Genomic DNA, 15,446 nt, shown 5'->3' with positions numbered 1-15,446 from the left:
TAGGATCTTGCCACTCCTTATTCCATAGTCCATCGAATATTTTACCCAAAACTTGAAAACTCCACAACACAAAACTCAACAAAAAACTCGTAAGCTCCGTTAGTATAAGAAAATAAAACAACCACTTAGGTACTGTAATGAACTAATTCTAAATTCATATTGGTGTAATATCTACTTTATTCTAACTTCTCTATGGTTCATACCCTCCGATACTACTCATAGATTCATCAAAATAAGCAAACAACACATAGAAAACAGAATCTGTCAAAAACAGAACAGTCTGTAGTAATATGTATCAAACGTGTACTTCTAGAACTCCAAAAATCCTACCAAATTAGTAAGTCCCAAGAAATTCGTGCACCAATCCATATAAAAATGAATCAGATCAAAAGCACGTTTCTGTGAATTATCAAAACTAATTTACTGGGTGCAAAAGTTTCTGATTTTCTGCAGGATCAACACAACTATCACCGTAAGTTATCCTAAAGGTCTTACTTAGCACTTTACTGAAACAAAAGCTATAAAACATGATTACTAGAGTAGCATAATCATGTGAACACACAAAAATAGTAAGGGTAAATATTTGGTTGTCTCCCAACAAGCGCTTTTCTTTAATGCCTTTCTAGCTAGGCATGATGATGACAATGATGCTCACATAAAAGATACGGATTGAAACATAACGAGAGCATCATGAAGCATATGACTAGCACATTTAAGTCTAACCCACTTCCTGTGCGTAGGGATTTTGTGAGCAAACAACTTATTGGAACAATAATCGACTAGCATAGGAAGGTAAAACAAGCATAACTTCAAGACTTTAAGCACATAGAGAGGAAACTTGACATTATTGCAATTCCTACAAGCATATGTTCCTCCCTCATAATAATTTTCAGTAGCATCATGAATGAATTCAACAATATAACCAGCACCTAAAGCATTCTTTTCATGATCTACAAGTATAGAAAGTTTACCACTCTCCACATAAGCAAAATTCTTCTCATGAATAGTAGTGGGAGCAAACTCAACAAAATAACAATCATGTGAAGCATAATCCAATTGAAAATTAAACTCATGATGACAAGTTTCATGGTTATCATTATTCTTAATAGCATACAAGTCATCACAATAATCATCATAGGTAGCAACTTTGTTCTCATAATCAATTGGAACCTCTTCCGAAATAGTGGATTCATCACTAAATAAAGTCATGACCTCTCCAAATCTACTTTCATAATTATCACAATACTATTCAACATCCTCAAAAATAGTGGGATCATTACTTCCTAAAGTTGACACTCTTCCAAACCCACTTTCATCAATATAATCATCATAAATAGGAGGCATGTTTTCATAATAATAAATTTGCTCATCAAAACTTAGGGGACAAAAATATCATCTTCATCAAACATAGCTTCCCCAAGCTTGTGGCTTTGCATATCATTAGCATCATGGATATTCGGAATTCATACTAACAACATTGCAATCATGCTCATCATACAAAGATCTAGTAGCAAACATCTTATAGACTTCTTCTTCCATCACTTGAGCACATTTTCCATTTCCATCATTCTCAGGAAAGATATTTAAAAGATGAAGCGTATGGGGCAAACTCAATTTCATTTTTTTGTAGTTTTCTTTTATAAACTAAACTAGTGATAAAACAAGAAACAAAAAGATTTGATTACAAGATCTAAAGATATACCTTCAAGCACTCACTTCCCCAGCAACGGTGCCAGAGAAGAGTTTGATGTCTAGTATGCAACCTTCTTCTTGTAGACGTTGTTGGGCCTCCAAGTGCAAATGTTTATAGGACAGTAGCAAAATTTCCCTCAAGTGGATGACCTAAGGTTTATCAATCCGTGGGAGGCGTAGGATGAAGATGGTCTCTCTCAAACAACCCTGCAACCAAATAACAAAGAGTCTCTAGTGTCCCCAACACACCCAATACAATGGTGAATTGTATAGGTGCACTAGTTCGGCGAAGAGATGGTGATACAAGTGCAATATGGATGGGTACGAAACCACCTCAAAGTTATCCTTTGTGTTCTATCTATTCAAGAGTCCATAGTAAAATAACATGAAGCTATTCTTTCCATTCAATCTATCATAGAGTTCATACTAGAATAACACCTTAAGACACAAATCAACCAAAACCCTAATGTCACCTAGATACTCCATTGTCACCTCAAGTATCCGTGGGCATGATTATACGATATGCATCACACAATCTCAGATTCATCTATTCAACCAACACAAAGTACTTCAAAGAGTGCCCCAAAGTTTCTACCGGAGAGTCAAGACGAAAACGTGTGCCAACCCCTATGCATAGGTTCATGGGCGGAACCCACAAGTTGATCACCAAAACATACATCAAGTGGATCACGTGATATCCCATTGTCACCACAGATAAGCACGGCAAGACATACACCAAGTGTTCTCAAATCCTTAAAGACTCAATCCGACAAGATAACTTCAAAGGGAAAACTCAATCCATTACAAGAGAGTAGAGGGGGAGAAACATCATAATATCCAACTATAATAGCAAAGCTCGCGATACATCAAGATCGTGCCATAGAGAAAACACGAGAGAGAGAGAGAGAGAGAGAGAGAGAGAGAGAGATCAAACACATAGCTACTGGTACATACCCTTAGCCTCGAGGGTGAACTACTCCCTCCTCGTCATGGAGAGCGCTGGGATGATGAAGATGGCCACCGGTGAGGGATCCCCCCCTCCGGCAGGGTGCCGGAACGGGCTCCCGAGAGGTTTTTGGTGGCTACAGAGGCTTGCAGCGGCGGAACTCTCGATCTATCTTCGTATTCGATGGTTTTAGGGTATATGGGAATATATAAGCGGAAGAAGTCGGTCGGGAGAGCCTCGAGGGGCCCACGAGGGTGGAGGGCGCGCCCAGGGGGGTGGGCGCACCCCCCTATCTTGTGGCCTCATCGACGCTTCCCTGGCTTGCACTCCAAGTCTCCTGGATCATGTTCGTTCCAAAAATAACGCTCCCGAAGGTTTCATTCCGCTTGGACTCCGTTTGATATTCCTTTTCTTCGAAACACTGAAATAGGCAATAAAACATCAATATGGGCTGGGCCTCCGGTTAGTAGGTTAGTCCCAAAAGTAATTTAAAAGTGTATAATAAAGCCCGTAATCATTCAAAACAAATAATAAAATAGCATAAATGCTTCATAAATTATAGATACGTTGGAGGCATATCACCGCGTCATGGATGTGTTGACTGTAGAGGAAACTGACGAGTTGCTCAATGATACGTCTCCAACGGATCTATAATTTTTATTGTTCCATGCTATTATATTATCTGTTTTGGATGTTTTATATGCATTAATATGCTATTTTATATTATTTTTGGGACTAACCTATTAACCTAGACCCAGTGCCAAGTTTCGCAGAAAAGGAATACCAAACGGAGTCCAAACGGAATGAAACTTTCGCAATGATTTTTCTTGGACTAGAAGACAACCAGGAGACTTGGAGATGAAGTCGGAGGAGCAACGAGGTGGACACAAGGACGGAGGGCACGCCCAGGGGGGTAGGGCGCGGTCCCACCCTTGTGGGCCCCCCGTGACCCTCCTGACCTAATTATTTCACCTATATATTCCCGTATATCCCCCAAACCACCAGAGGCATCCACGAAAACACTTTTCCGCCGTCGCAACCTTCTGTACCCGTGAGATCCCATCTAGAGACCTTTTCCAGTGTCCTGCCGGAGGGGGATTCGATCGCGGAGGGCTTCTAAATCAACTATATTGCCCTTCCGATGAAGCGTGAGTAGTTTACCACAGACCTACGGGTCGATAGATAGTAGCTAGATGGTTTCTTCTCTCTCTCTCTCTCTCTCTCTCTCTCTCTCTCTCTCTCTCTCTCTCTCTCTCTTTGATTCTCAATACCATGTTATCCTCAATGTTCTTGGAGATCTATTCGATGTAATACTTTTTTGCGGTGTGTTTGCCAAGATCCGATGAATTGTGGATTTATGATCAGCTTATCTATGAATATTATTTGAATCTTCTCCGAACTATTATATGCATGATTTGATATCTTTGTAATTCTCTTCGAACTATCGGTTTGGTTTGGCCAACTAGATTGGTTTTTCTTGCAATGGGATAAGTGCTTAGCTTTGGGTTCAATCTTGCGGTGTCATTTCCCAGTGACAGTAGGGGCAGCAAGGCACGTATTGTATTGTTGCCATCGAGAATAAAAATATGGGGTTTTCATCATATTGCTTGAGTTAATTCCTCTACATCATGTCATCTTACTTAATGCGTTACTCCGTTCTTTATGAACTTAATACTCTAGATGCATGCTGGATAGCAGTCGATGTGTGGAGTAATAGTAGTAGATGCAGAATCACTTTGGTCTACTTGACACAAACGTGATGCCTATATTCACGATCATTGCCTTAGATATCGTCATAACTTTGCGCTTTTCTATCAATTGCTTGGCAGTAATTTGTTCACCCACCGTATTATTTTCTATCTTGAGAGAAGCCTCTAATGGAACCTATGGCCTCCGGGTCTATTTTCAATCATATAAGTTTCCGATCTACAATATTAGTTTCTGATCTACTATTTTTGCAATCTTTTACTTTCCGATCTATAAACCAAAAATACCAAAAATATTTACTTTATCGTTTATCTATATCTATCAGATCTCACTTTTGCAAGTAACCGTGAAGGGATTGACAACCCCTTTATCACGTTGGGTGCAAGTTGTTTGATTGTTTGTGCAGGTATTCGGTGATTTGTGCGTTGTCTCCTACTGGATTGATACCTTGGTTCTCAAACTGAGGGAAATACTTATCTCTACTTTGGTGCATCACCCTTTCCTCTTCAAGGGAAAAATCAATGCAAGCTCAAGAAGTAGCACTCAAGCGAGGTGATATCCCTTTGTACCGATGTTGAGGCAGCTGAGAACATAGGGCGGTGTAGCCGTGGTCGAGATAGCCATGTGAGGGACATCATGGTCGATGTTGAGTTGAGCTTGTTGGTGTTGAGGTAGCACAAATGAAGCCAGGGGCACAAGGAAGTGCCGAGGAGTCGGGGCGCAGTGATGCACCAAGAAGAAAACAGGGACGCGTTCGAGGAAGCCATGGAGGAGGGTGTCGATGTCCAAGATATTTTGTCAAGGTCGTTGTAGACGAGGTGCCACATCAGGTTTGCCAATCTCGGGCACACGCCGGGGATGAAGGCACATGCCATTTTTGCTAGCACTGGGCATGCATAGACGGGGACTAGCATGAACTACACGCCATGTCGGAGGGACCAACATAGGAGGCCTCTAGGATAGTTACGGCGCAAAACGGCATGGAGTAGAAGGTGTAGATGTTGCTCATGGTTGCTGGAGTAGACAAAGTGGTTGAGGAAGATGACGTCGATGCTGTCGACGAGCATGTGCAGGATGAAGACAAAGATGTGGTCGGAGAAACTAGAGGTAGACCGAGAGGGGCCATGTTGGTTGCCTGTAGAAGTGCGATGGTGGTACTCAAAGTAGGCGAGGAAGAACCCAACAACATGATGAAGACCATGCATGGACGGTGGCGATCCTGCACAACATTGAGGGAGGCAATGTAGCGGGCACGACAGTAGACGTCAATGTACCAATGGTACAACGAGCTGCTGTACAAACGGTTTTTAACCCCTTTCCTCGATGACATTTTAAACCGTCGCCTTGTTAGTGTGTGCGATAGGGCGGTCCTTCCCACACGACCCAGAAACCGTCGGGGATAGGGAGCCATGTTGCAGACACGTTGCCAAATGTAATCGCATGCGATGCAGCAACATATCGCACACACCACATTTTGGCACACGTGTGGGATTGGTGATCAAATGTTTCTAATGGCGTAGTGAAACCAAACAGTGTTTCATATTGAACCGTTTGTGAAACAGTGTCTAAGGCGCACGGGCCAACATAGGGACTGTGTGCGATATGTGTCTCATTGCACACGAGTTTTCTACAGAAATCGTCCGCCATGCATGGCACCGTCGCACACGTTTCACGAACAATTAGTGTGTGTGATAATATGCTATCACAAACAGTTCAAGAGCCCCTTCGCAAACATACAACTATTGCAGACTGTTTTTGATTTGTTATGTATCACCGACGGTTGCGGTATGAGTGATGTGTGCTTTTCATTTGGGATTGCACATGTTTCCTAAAAAAATTAGGAGTGGGATTGTATTTTACATTGGGCACGGTTTACTATAAGCACTCATGTGCGATAATGTGCTATCACAAACGGTTCGGGATCCCCTACACACATGTAGAAGTGCTGCAAATCGTCAGTGATCCGCTGTGTATCACCGATGGTTCCGCTATGATTGACGTATGCTTTCCGTTGTGGGTCGCACACACTTATTTAGTTGAACCGTGTGCGCATCAATGGCCAGGTTAAAACAAAAATATCGCATTTGAATCGGCATGCATGCAAAAAGCAAATTCACCACAATATGCAATTGAATAAATAGTGTTCACAGAAGGAACATTCATCAGAATTCACAACAATTGCAATTGAACAAACGGTAGCTAAATTCCAATGATTTGTCGACATATATATGCATTACATAATTAATCATAGTGTACGAAATACGAGACCTCGTCACATGGAAAACAATGGATCCATGCGTATATGTTTAGCGGATAACTCTTACTCATTATTTCAGGAGAAGGCATGCTGAAATCTTCATTATCACCAGTGGGCATGTTGTGATTCAGGAACAAATTGCTGATAAATCTTCTAACCATCAATAATTCACTAGCGGGGAGCGATTCAGGGGTCCTCGGTTCAAAGATGAGCTGCAGTATTTTTAAGATCAGAATGCGCCATACGAGTGGAGTAGCAGATATTAATTAAGATAGACTTACTGGTACTAATTCGCGAGCATCTTCACAACTATCAGCAGATTTGCAGATGAAGATCATGTGTTACAAACATAGTATCCACAAAGGTTGGTCCCTTCACAACCACATAGCATCCAGATTTTTCCATGGCTCTTCTTGCATGGGCAACCTCCACAACCACATGATGACGACATACTCCTCATCCATGACTGTTGCCGTTGACATTCTCCAAGCAGTCGCAACAACGTCTGATAGAAGTCCAAACATAGCAGATCTAGAGGATGGGACTAGAAAGGAAGAATAGGTTAGGGAAAGAGGAGTGAGAAAAAAGATGAGGCATCTGCATTGTGTGCACCACAAATATTAATGTTAGCTAAGTTGGTGTCCCGATTTGTTGGTTGTGCGTGTTAATAAATCACCAGAAACTAATCTAGCGAAATAGGCACAAGTTCCAACGTGCAAAACTGAATGCACATACTAACTTTCGTGACGAAAATGATCCATCTCGTAGATTGTAACTTGGTAGAACAAGAGAAAACATGTTAGCACTAAACATAAAATCAAATAATACAAAAGTTAGTGCACTTTGAAGAATGAAATTGAAATCATATCTGTTAGGGGGAGAATCATAACTGTGACATCGAAGTGTTTTCACAGATGAATATTTGACAATACAAGAATGCAAGTATTGAAGAATAGAAACATGCGTATTTGAGGCAAGAGAACAGAAAAACTTGGGAAAACGACGGAAGCAATTTTGCATGAAAAGAACGATGCATGAAACAGAGAACAGATAGAACAACACGAATGGATGAGTGAGATCGCGTAAAGAAAAGTAATTGGACAGAAGAAAAAACAAAAAAGAAAGAGGAAGAAAAACTGACGGCTGCAAGCGTTTTCATAGATGCGTACCCCTACGAATTTCCGATCACAAAAGGCACACAAACTAAGATTGCCAGAATTGATCCCCGAAGTTGATGACATTTAAGCCAAAATCTGCAGCGATTTTCGTCTAGCTCCATTACTGATTCTGAAATTTGAATTTCAAACTCACTTTCACATCCTTGCTACTGTCCAAGAGAGGAGAAAAGCGCGGCGAGCAAGGCAAAGCTAGCTGTGAGTAAATCCTCCAACGGGCCTGGCCTGCCGATCACCTCACCTGCTCAGCAACACGCAGTCGTCGTCCCATCACCAGCTGTCTCTCACGTCATCACAGCGGAATCCCCGGGCGCACCCTAGCACCCATCTAGGTCACTGCACATGGGACCCACCCAGCCCCCCGTAACGGCAAAGCGGAGCCTCTCCTGGCTCCTGCCGCTCGGCCCAATCAGAGCGGCCGGATGCCCGCCACGTGTCCCGCGGCACGTGAGACCCCGTACGGGGGAAGCGCAAAAGACCTCGTCGCTGCGGCGCGTCTGGACGGGAGGAGGATCGGAACGGAACAGAACAGCAAAGCCTCTCTCCAGTATACTTTGGGTTCGTCCCTCCGGCGGCTGCCTGCAAGGAGCCCGGCTCTGGGGCCAAGGCCGGATTGGATGGCTCATGCCGCCGACGCGAGGTCGCGCTGCGTCGTCGCGGTGCTCTTCGCCGTCGCCGTTTTCCTCGCCTGCTTGCCGCCCGCCGCCACCGCCTCCTCATCTTCCCGGTCAGGTACGTCGTGTCGTTCGCCATCCATTCGTTGCTCTCTACAACCCCCGCCGCAAGGTCACCTCCTTGGTCCTCGCGCCGACCGGAAATCTCCTCCGCTCTTTGACGCCCTTGTTGGTCTCCCTCGCAGCGCCGGCGGCATTGCAACGAGTCGAGATGGCGGCCATGTACACCCCGCAGGACCTGCAGGAGAAGCCGGATGTGACCAAGGTACGTACGCGGTGACGAACGGCGCTCGCGCCGCCATGTTACGGCTTCGGGACGAAGGAAAGGCCGCTCCTTTGGAGGTGGTTTCTTGTCGTCGTGTTTCGGGCTCATGGGGTTTTAATTTACCGTGCGCAGGACGCGGAGGAGGACGTGAGCACGACGGGGTTCGGCGCGGAGGAGGAGAGGGAGGTGCCCACCGGGCCCGACCCCATCCACCACCACGGCAGGGAACCCAGGCGCCGGCAGTCGCCCTGATCGGCAGAGGATGAGGATGCTTCCGTGGGTCCGTTCATCCAGCGTGAGTGAGCCATGAATCAAGAACCAGATTCTGATATGTCCTATGCATGGGTGCTCTGCTGAATCTGCACATTGGATTCTGATTCCATTGTTGTTCTAGGGTTGTACTACTAATCAAAGGAAAAGGGGAAGAGCTACAATTCATAATAAGGGTTGTACAATGAGCTGTTCTTCCCCTAAATAAACTTATATGCTATTCTTAGTTTTGTTACTGCTTGCTTGCCCTCCGTTCCAAAATAGATGACCCAACTTTGTACTAAAGTCATCTATTTTGGAACGGAGAGAGTAGTTCAGATACGACTGCGCTGTTGTGTACTTCAAAATTTTGCATGGGCACAGGGGCAGCTTTGCCTAATTAAAAAATTGTACTGTAGATGAATATGAAAGAGATTTGCACCATGAATTGGAATACGTTTTGAGGTTGCTGGAACTACATTTACTCGGGAATTTGAAGTGGTTGTCTGCTGGTAGCAAGGTTTATCAGATTTCCTACGCCCTGCAGAAGTCAGAAGTATTCTGTAACTCTGTTCTAGGTTCTGGAAAGATGCAAGGATCAAACTGGAACACATGAATCTGTTTGCGCTGCATGGGTTGGTACAAATGCGCTGATATGAATCGCCTTTTGTTCCATTAGCATCTCATCTACAGGACCTGTCAATCTGTCATTCCTCTGAAGTGCATTCCCTCTAGTATTTCAGTATGTTGAATGGATTCAGATTTTGTGGAAAATGATTGCAAACAAAAGAAGTACTCCCTCTGTAAACTAATACGTATAAGATCTTTTAGAGCATTAGTGATCTAAAAGAACTTATGTTAGTTTACAGATGGAGTACTTGCCCGATTTGGTGAGATACATTTATGTCGCTGGAACTATATTTACTCTATAGCCTATACTCCACTTTCAAGTTGGTTGTCTGCCGGTTGCAAGGTTTGTCAGATTTCCTACAGCCTGCAGAAGTGTTCTGTAACTCTAGGTTTCTGGAAAGATGCTAAGGATCAAACTGGAACACATGAATCTGATTAATGCATTTGTCCTGTCGATCTGTCGTTCCTCTGAAATGCATGCCCTCCAGTATTTCAGTCTGCTGAATGAATTCAGATTTTGTGAAAGGGGATTCAGATATGGCAAACAAAGAGGAAGTACTTGCATGGTTTTGTGAGATGTATACGGGGATAGCAGCACGAGCCCGCTGTGAAAAATACCAGTCCCGTTCGGAGGCATTTCACCGACATTTAGCGGTGGATTGCAATATTTTGATCATGCTGGTGAGAGTGGCTTGCCAGGATGTGGCCGTCACTGACACTTACACATCACGGCAGCGAACTGAAGAATCGAGCAAAAAACATGAACAAATCACAACAAATCAGTACGCATGCTACAGCATGGTGTCGGCCCTGGAGGGCAGCCTCTTGAAGAAGTTGCCGGCGGCCGACGGCATCCGGCTCCGGAACCGCGGGTGGCGGAGCGCGTACAGCCCGGCGACGAGCGCCACCACCCGGAGTGGCGTGACGTACAGCGTCACGGCGGCGACGAGGCAGAGCGCCGTGAACAGCGCCGTCGCCCTCGGGTCCCTCCACGCGAGCAGCGAGCGCACCCTCTCCCCCTGCGTCGCCACGTCGCCGACCACCGTCTGGATCCGCCCGGCCACGCTCCGCAGCCGGTCGTACCGCAGCCGCACCACGTCGTTCGGCTTCGACGTCGGGAACGTGTCCAGCTCCTCGTCGATCTCGTCGGGGTGGGTCGCCTCCGCGCAGGAGAGCCTCGCGTCCATGCTCGCCGGCCGGCGGGGCCGGCGCCGGTAGTTCCACAGGCCGGCCATGGACATGTACAGGAACACGGTCGGCAGGATGAGCCCCGGGAAGCACATGAGCGTGACGAAGAGCAAGTGCACCAGCACGGTGGTCACCGGGTTCCTCCAGTGGCACACGTCCACGAGCCACCGCGCCGTGCTGGCCGCGCCGGACAGCAGCGCCGTGACCCGGAAGAAGTTGGCCTTGCTCCGCCGCATGCTCCACAGGTGCGACCCCGCGTCCAGCATGTACTCCACGACCTCCCGCCGCAGCGGCGGCTCGGCGCGGCTCAGCCGCGCCGCCACGATGCTCATCGCCTGGCGCCGGAGCGCGTCGAGCTGCGGGACGGCGAACGGCTGGACGTAGTGCATCTTGGGTAGGAGGGGCTTCCCGTACAGGCACACGACGCTGGCGAGAGAAACGGAGGTGAGGCGCACGGCGAGGCAGAGCTCGCCGTTCTTGCGCACGCCGGACGGGTGCAGCACGACGAGCGGGTGCGCGTTGGTGTACACCTTGTCCATTTCCAGAGTGGAGAGGCGTATCCTCACCTTGCCCATCATCTGGTCTCTGAGGACGGCCTTGCCGGCGGCGGCATTGGCTTTGCCGAGCTGGCAGTTGTCGAACATGGCGAGCGTGAGCACCGTGCAGGGGTCGTAGACCTCCCACGTGTACTGCTCGTTCCACCGCGGGCTGCACGAGTCGACGACGGTGCGCGTGCGCACCCACTTCTGCCCGTACTTGGCCACGCAGTAGGCGTCGGTGGTGCCCCGTCCGTCGGTGGTCTTCATGGGAGTGAGCCCCTGCGCGCCGAGGACGCCGACCTCAAGCACACCGACGGGCGGCCGCCACAGCTGCCGCGCCGTCGGGCGCGTGTCGCTGACATACATGGTCGGCTCGTCCATGACGTGGTACGCGCCCTCGAGGCACGCCCGGAGGTGAACGCGGCCGGCGAAAGTGGCTTCCGGCCGGCGCAACGGATGCCCGAATGGCTCGAGGCTGAACCACTGCGAGTGGATCGCCACGCGGTCGAGGCGCTTCTCGAAGATGGTGAGCGGCAGCACGGCACGCCCGACGATCTCGTCCTTGCCGGGGTGCGCCCGGGCCTCGACGATGAGCACCGCCGGGTCCTCGAACGGCTCCGCCACAACGAAAACCAGCTCCTCGTTCCACGCCAGGCTTGTCGGGTTCCTCATGGCGCACGCCTTGGTCCGGAGCATCATGCCGCCGACTTGCACCTTGGCGAAGACCTCGACGTGCTGCCGGACCTTGTCGCCGACGAAACCGCCCGTCACGACGTCCTGTGCCTCCAGCACGTTTATTCGGAGGTACCACAGCTTCGGCGTCACGTACACCTTGGACCGCGCGCTCTGCACCGCGGCCACACCATCAGCGCCGCCGCGCACCGACGCCGCGTCGGCGTGCCATGCGTCCCCGAACGCCTCGTCGGCCTGCGTGCCGACCCACACCGCGAGCATGACCTCGGTCGGCAGCACCATCTTGCCACCATGGCGCACGTTCTCGAGGCGGTACCACTGCGGCGCGAGCGGGCTGTCGGGCGGCATGCGCAGCGGCACCTCGCTGATGTCGAACGCGATCCTGCCGACGTAGTCGTCGCGCGCCACGGCGTCCCTGTCCCTGACGAACACCTCCAGCGCCGTGGCCTGGACGCGCTCCCTGGAGAAGGCGAACACCTGGTTCCACTCTGGATTCGACTTCCTCTCGTGGTGCGGCGTCGTGCCGCGGTAGTTGCCGAGGCGCACCTCGACGTAGGGGCTGCACCCGCCGGTGACCGCGCCCACGGGGATGCCGCGCGCCTTGACGACGCGCACGTACAGGTAATGCATCTGCTCCACGAGATCGTAAGAGCTCGCCAGCGGCCTCTCGCGGGAGCCAAGGCCCATCCACCCGCCTCCGCCACCACGCCCACGCCCTCCGCCGCTGCCGCTGCCGGCCGGCCACTGGGTCCTGACCTGTGGCTGCGGCATTGCGCCCTTGGACTTGTATTCCTCCGCTCTCGCCGGTGGCGCCTGCGCGTGGAAGACATACGGGTACGCCATGACCGGCGAACTCAGCCACCGGCTTCTCCGTGGCTGCTCGCGCGTGTCGGCCCGTCGGTTGTCGGTTCAGCGGTCGACTTCCCCGGAGGTCACCGGCGAGGGAAGGCATGCAAAGGTGGCAGCACCATCAGTCAGCTCAGCTAGTACTGCTAGTTAAGCAATGGGCTGTACATGTGGCCTTGCAGAACCTTGAAGCATTTTGTGGTGGATGGTGAGATTGTGTGACTGCGCCAGTTTCCATGAGCCCGGAGGTGGGGGGAATAAAGATGAGCGAGATCATGCCAGTCACGGCGAGCTGGTGGGTTTCTTTAGATCTGGAGTCTCGGTGAAGACACCTGAGATTTCCCGGGAAACTGCCTGCGTCTGTTTCCAACTGTATTGTGAAGTTTCCACAGTAGTGTGAACCAGGTAGACATCTGTACTGTAATGCGTTAAACTTTTGTACTGTCAATTGGAGTACATCAGTACTAACAGATCGCAAAATGATTCTTCTTCTCTAACATCGCGCATAGAAGTAAACAAAAAACTTGTTCACATAATACATATTGTAGATGATTTCTCAGCAGAGTTTATGGGATTGCAATACAAGGGAGCAAAGTGTGTACTTGCTGCTTGAAAAGCAAAAGCACTTCAGGAGCTTTGATCTTTGGGGCCTGGTTCTGCTTTAACCCGATAAGCTCTTTTTCCTCTCTCTCCTTGGAGCTTTATTCTCCTACACTCAGTAGTTGTCATACTTAAGTATGAGGCCTCCTTAAGTATATTGACCAATCTCAAATGAAGAGTGGTGCTGACTGCTGGGTCTTTCAAAAGAAACAACTTATATTAGGCAAATCTAGCATCAATGTAGGGTCCAGTAGCACTTCGAGAACTGAAATTTACTCCATTTCTTGCTGCAAATTATTCCTTGGTTTCTTGATTCCTAGTCGTGATCTCAAGATCCTTTGCACTATGTCGGTGCCTTGGTTTATCGATCCATTTGTTGTATCTCCTCTTGTTCGTTGCTGTCAGTTGAGTGCACGTGCTTTACCAAAGGTTAAATGCTCCCATTTGTTAAGGAATAACCCAAGTATCTCTTTTACAGATGGAGCAAATCATAAGGCCAACATGTTATTATCAACGTCATGCCATACCATGTGAATCCGAAGCAAGTTACTGCAATATCCTAGTTCAGGATTGACCAAAGGCAACTAGTCATAGGATCACCTCTTTTGCTGAAAATAATAAATGGGTGTCTTGCAAGCAAGTGATAACTTGCTGTCGACAGATGGATGCGGGCATGAAGGCCTGGTTTTGCTCCTAAGCAACTGCACGATAATACTACCTGCTAGTGGTTGGGCATGCGGTTGTGCAGCCTAACGACCCGAGTTCAATTCCTAGAATTGACAGGTGATGCATAGGGGTTTCTCCTCATTTAGTGAGGATTAAGCTTGGTGTGTGGTGGAACCACTCATCAAGAAAATATGTTGATACTCATTTAAAAAAAATTCAGAGGATCATGTTTATCTTGGTACTCATACTAAAATGGACGTATGCATCCTTAGTTGGGGCAGAGACTGGGAAGTGAAAATCTCTCCCATTTTTAAGGGATGTCTGCATAGGCCACACCGTGTCCGGCTGATGGCGACTAAGGGGGCGACGGGCGGGGCGATGGGCGGGACGACCGCACGCGCGCCGCCTCTCCTCTCCGGCGAGGGACGGCGGGTAGGTGGCAGGTTTTGGGCGCTTGCGGACGCTGATGAGGAGGACGCGGACGGGGATGCGGACGATGCTCTGCCATCACCGCCGACGTCGACTCCCTCCGACCACGTCAACGACTGGTTCAATGCCGGCTACACGGAAGAGGAGGTTGCATCCTCCATCGGTGAGGTGTTGCCTCTCCATGATCCGGCAAGGATCGGGCTACACGCAGGCGACAAAAGGGAGATGGTACGCCGTCTAGTTCATCGGAGACCGTCGTCGGTGGCGGTCAAGCCTTGGAAGGGTTCTTTACCGAAGGTTAGTCTTCCTAATCTCACTGTCTTTGATCTTGTTCGGCCGGAATCGTGGATCGTGGTTAAGCGGAAGAAGAAGGATCGCCGGGCGGCGGCCAGATTGCCGCCGGCGGCGCTAGCGGGTGTCTCGCCCGGTTTTCCGGGCCTCGGGATCTCTCAAGATCGCCAGCGCCGTTTGAATTTGCTTATTGGCCGAGAGAGGCCGAGTGAAAGCGCTATTGGGCTGAGTCAGGTTGGGCCGGGCTTAGCTGGGCATGAGGACCCAGCTAAGCCCGGTGCCAAACCAGCTTGTCCCGGGAGCGGATCGGTGCATCGCGGGTGGGCTGTCGGGCCGGTTTTGCATGGGTATGTGGCCCAGGTGGATCCGGTCTTGATAGATGTTGTGGGCGACGTACGTCCGCCAGTTTGATCGTTGTTTCGTTCCTCGTCTGCGCCGGTTAGGGTTCTGCGACACCGGAGTCCCAACCTTCGATCGATTGGGTGTGGATGGGCACGGCGTATTCCCCCGCTTGGGGCGATGGCAGGCCACGGAGGTGCCTTGCTGCCGGGGAAGAAGCCTGGGACCGGCCGCGTCCAGACCGCACCACCGCAGGGCGC

At 49.3% G+C, this 15,446-nt stretch overlaps 2 protein-coding genes and 1 long non-coding RNA gene across 3 annotated transcripts; 1 reads left to right on the top strand and 2 right to left on the bottom strand.

Annotated features, from left to right (window-relative positions):
- Positions 1-3,012: 3,012 nt before the first annotated feature.
- LOC119367937 lies at positions 3,013-6,925 on the bottom strand. Its single transcript, XR_005176472.1, has 3 exons — positions 6,884-6,925; positions 6,670-6,814; positions 3,013-3,059 (listed from the first exon to the last, which is right to left on the bottom strand). It is a non-coding gene; the product is annotated as an uncharacterized LOC119367937 (long non-coding RNA).
- A 1,347-nt stretch (positions 6,926-8,272) lies between these two features.
- LOC119367936 lies at positions 8,273-9,212 on the top strand. The gene is made up of 3 exons (XM_037633310.1): positions 8,273-8,509; positions 8,637-8,716; positions 8,849-9,212. The coding sequence occupies exons 1-3, from the start codon at positions 8,395-8,397 to the stop codon at positions 8,966-8,968; spliced, it is 315 nt and encodes a 104-aa protein (XP_037489207.1). The 5' UTR covers positions 8,273-8,394; the 3' UTR covers positions 8,969-9,212.
- A 991-nt stretch (positions 9,213-10,203) lies between these two features.
- LOC119364590 (FT-interacting protein 1-like) lies at positions 10,204-13,114 on the bottom strand. Its single transcript, XM_037630071.1, has one exon. The coding sequence runs from the start codon at positions 12,856-12,858 to the stop codon at positions 10,387-10,389; it is 2,472 nt and encodes an 823-aa protein (XP_037485968.1). The 5' UTR covers positions 12,859-13,114; the 3' UTR covers positions 10,204-10,386.
- Positions 13,115-15,446: the final 2,332 nt, after the last annotated feature.

Source organism: Triticum dicoccoides, chromosome 2B, assembly GCF_002162155.2.
Source record: "Triticum dicoccoides isolate Atlit2015 ecotype Zavitan chromosome 2B, WEW_v2.0, whole genome shotgun sequence".
Taxonomy (NCBI): domain Eukaryota; kingdom Viridiplantae; phylum Streptophyta; class Magnoliopsida; order Poales; family Poaceae; genus Triticum; species Triticum dicoccoides.
Note: the sequence above shows the minus strand (reverse complement) of the source record. Positions and strands in the feature narration are given on the sequence as shown.

Coding starts and splice junctions, on each gene's coding strand:
- LOC119367936 (XM_037633310.1), top strand. CDS start 8,395: ATGGCTCATGCCGCCGACGCGAGGTCGCGCTGCGTCGTCGCGGTGCTC. Junction 8,510..8,636: donor CTCCTCATCTTCCCGGTCAG/GTACGTCGTGTC, acceptor TCTCCCTCGCAG/CGCCGGCGGCATTGCAACGA. Junction 8,717..8,848: donor AGAAGCCGGATGTGACCAAG/GTACGTACGCGG, acceptor TACCGTGCGCAG/GACGCGGAGGAGGACGTGAG.
- LOC119364590 (XM_037630071.1), bottom strand. CDS start 12,858: ATGGCGTACCCGTATGTCTTCCACGCGCAGGCGCCACCGGCGAGAGCG.